We start from the raw sequence: 2,748 nt of genomic DNA, 5'->3' as shown, positions 1-2,748 counted from the left end.
AAGTTTTGGAGGAAGAGCAGGCTTCTAAAGCCAAGTCCCTCACCCCTACTTCCCTATTGGCTGTGGGGTGTTCACCTCATTACCCATATGCTGGGAAAAGAGCTCCTCAGTTTATTAATTTTAGCTTTGACCATGCTTTCCAACTAGTGTAGCCATTAAGTCTGTTGTTTCCAAGTGTCAACTACATGCCTTTTTAAAAATTAAAGCTGTGTTAGCTACCATACCTTGAAAGAAAAACTGTTTCTAGTAGTACAATAGTGTATGGCAATTGGAATGGTGATTTATTAGCAAAAAAACACAACGGGAGATCAAACTAGCCTTTTGCAGCTAACGAAGCTGTAAACCTTCACTTATGCTGCTCTCTTGGTTCCTCCTTTTTTTATGGCTGGATGTATGACCAAGCAGGTCTTCTCACATCCGAAGCCACTTCACTGTCTCTGTACACGATACAGCCACCAAAACGTGTGAGTCCACAACATTAGAATCCAAAACATAAGACTCAGTCCATAACCTAAGAGTTTTTTCTGCACTGGTCCAGTAAAACGCTTCTGCTGCGCAGACCAGAAACAGTTCTCTTTGCAGAGCATTGATCAAGCACAGCGGCTGGATTCTTGTTGTGGTAAAAGCCTTGTAGCTTTGCCAGTAACAACCACAGAAGCCCAATTTTCGAAGACAGTTTTATTGCAGACAGATAACAGAAACACCTTTCAGACATGGCTGCTCCACACCCCACAGGCAAACAAAACAAACACTCTATATATACTGAGCATCTTAACAACTTAACGACTTAACAACTTAAATCACGTGACCTTGCTACTTTGCCATCGTCTTAGGTTTAAAGTCTTAACAGTTTCCAAGTGTCAACTACTTGCCTTTTTAAAAATTAGAGCTGTGTTAGCTACAATATCTTGAAAGAAAAACTGTTTCTAGTAATACAGTAGTGTATGGCAATTGGAATGGTGATTTATTAAATCATCACATCTCAAAAAAGGATGTCATCTCTTATTGGGTCCAGTTGATTCGTTTCATCAAATACACTATTTCAAAGCAACACATGGGCAAAATTGTCCAAACCATGAGATACAGAGGAAAAAAGAATAGGCACTTTTTTTAATTCAGTTTCATCCCAGGTCAATAACGACTAACTAGTCTTGAAAAGAAAAAGAAATTGGCTTCAAGGGCAGAAGAGGAAAAACAGAGGTCATCAAATTGTCCCAGAAGCAATTCGGGAACCCTGTGGAACTAGATTAATCTATGTCAGCTAATTTAAAAAGCAGGTGCATTCATCATCTCCTACTGCAAATGTGCAGAAGCCTGAGAGTGGAAGTCATGTTGGAAGGTTACTCTGCAGCTTTGGTCCACTCTAAGGGTTGCAGAATGCCCACAAGCATCAGTGAACATTTCTCTTTACTAAGTGATCTCTTTTGTTTAGTTCTGGCCTCAGAAAAATAATGTAACATTTAGGGAAGAAGATGCAACCCAGCAGTCCAGCACTGGAGGCTAAGATGGAGAAGATCTCCACAGCTACCATGTATTTCCCTTTGGTGCTCAGGTAGGTGGGAAGAAAGGATAACCAAACACTGCAAAACACAAGCATGCTAAAAGTGATTAGTTTGGCTTCGTTGAAACTGTCAGGTAATTTTCTAGCCTGGAAAGCTACAGTGAAGCTCACAATAGCCAGGAAGCCCATGTAACCCAGGACACAATAGAACATAGTCACAGACCCCTCATTACATTCAAGTACAATTTCTTCAGTCACTGAGTTCATGTCAATATCTGGAAATGGAGGGTTAATTGCCAGCCATACGGTACAAATAATTCCTTGAACAAGAGAGCAGAGAAGAACAATGGAATTGGCCACCTTTTTCCCTACCCATTTCCTCATGCTACTTCCTGGCTTGGTGGCCATGAAAGCCAGAACCACCGTAATAGTTTTTGCTAACACAGAAGAGACAGCCACTGAGAAGACCATGCCAAATGCAACTTGACGGAGGAGGCACAACACCTTCACAGGACGGCCAATAAAGAGCAAAGCACAAGGGAAGCAGAGCAGGAGGGAGATGAGGAGGGTGTAGGTGAGGCTCCGGTTGTTGGCTTTGACAATAGGAGTGTCGCGGTGCATTATAAAGGCTCCTAGCACTAGAGCAGTGATCAAGGAAAATAAAAGTGCAAAGATGGCTAAACTCATCCCCAAAGGGTCCTTATACGACAAGACGGTTATCAACTTTGGAATGCACTGATTCCTTTCTTTGTTTGGATAATGATCTTTTGGGCACAATGAGCAAAATTCTGCATCTGAAAAAAGGTCAATAACTTTTTCAGAAGTTGTTTTTTGCAGCTTCAGCATAGCACCCCCCTTTCTAAAATCAGTTCATGATGTTGTCTTCCTTTAAGACGTGTGTGTGTGTGTGTGTTAATGCACAACTTTCAAGGTAAGCTCTGCACCCAGCTCCCCCCCCAAAAAAAATTCTGACATGACACATGCAACATTGGCCCCCACAGTCACCCTCGCAACCTGGTGGCTCTGGCAGGTGGTGGGACTAAATGACCCCTGGGGTCCTTTCCAGCTCTACAATTCTATTATTATATGACTGGTTACTGGTTCACAGTGTCGGAGAAGCGCTACAGAACTTACTCTAAAATATTCCCTCAGCTTGAATTGTGTGGAAAAGACATGGGTTGCAGAAAAAGATACCACTCATTTATATCGTCAAATGCAGGGTGTGTGGCTTCGATCCTGTTTATCTG

General features: G+C 42.1%; 1 protein-coding gene across 1 annotated transcript; it reads right to left on the bottom strand.

Annotated features, from left to right (window-relative positions):
- Window positions 1-1,390: 1,390 nt before the first annotated feature.
- LOC118094690 (vomeronasal type-2 receptor 26-like) lies at window positions 1,391-2,347 on the bottom strand. The gene has a single exon (XM_035135293.2). The coding sequence runs from the start codon at window positions 2,345-2,347 to the stop codon at window positions 1,391-1,393; it is 957 nt and encodes a 318-aa protein (XP_034991184.2).
- Window positions 2,348-2,748: the final 401 nt, after the last annotated feature.

Source organism: Zootoca vivipara, chromosome 13, assembly GCF_963506605.1.
Source record: "Zootoca vivipara chromosome 13, rZooViv1.1, whole genome shotgun sequence".
Lineage (NCBI taxonomy): Eukaryota > Metazoa > Chordata > Lepidosauria > Squamata > Lacertidae > Zootoca > Zootoca vivipara.
The sequence above is the reverse complement of the archived record's forward strand: the minus strand, read 5'-3'. Positions and strand labels throughout refer to the sequence as shown.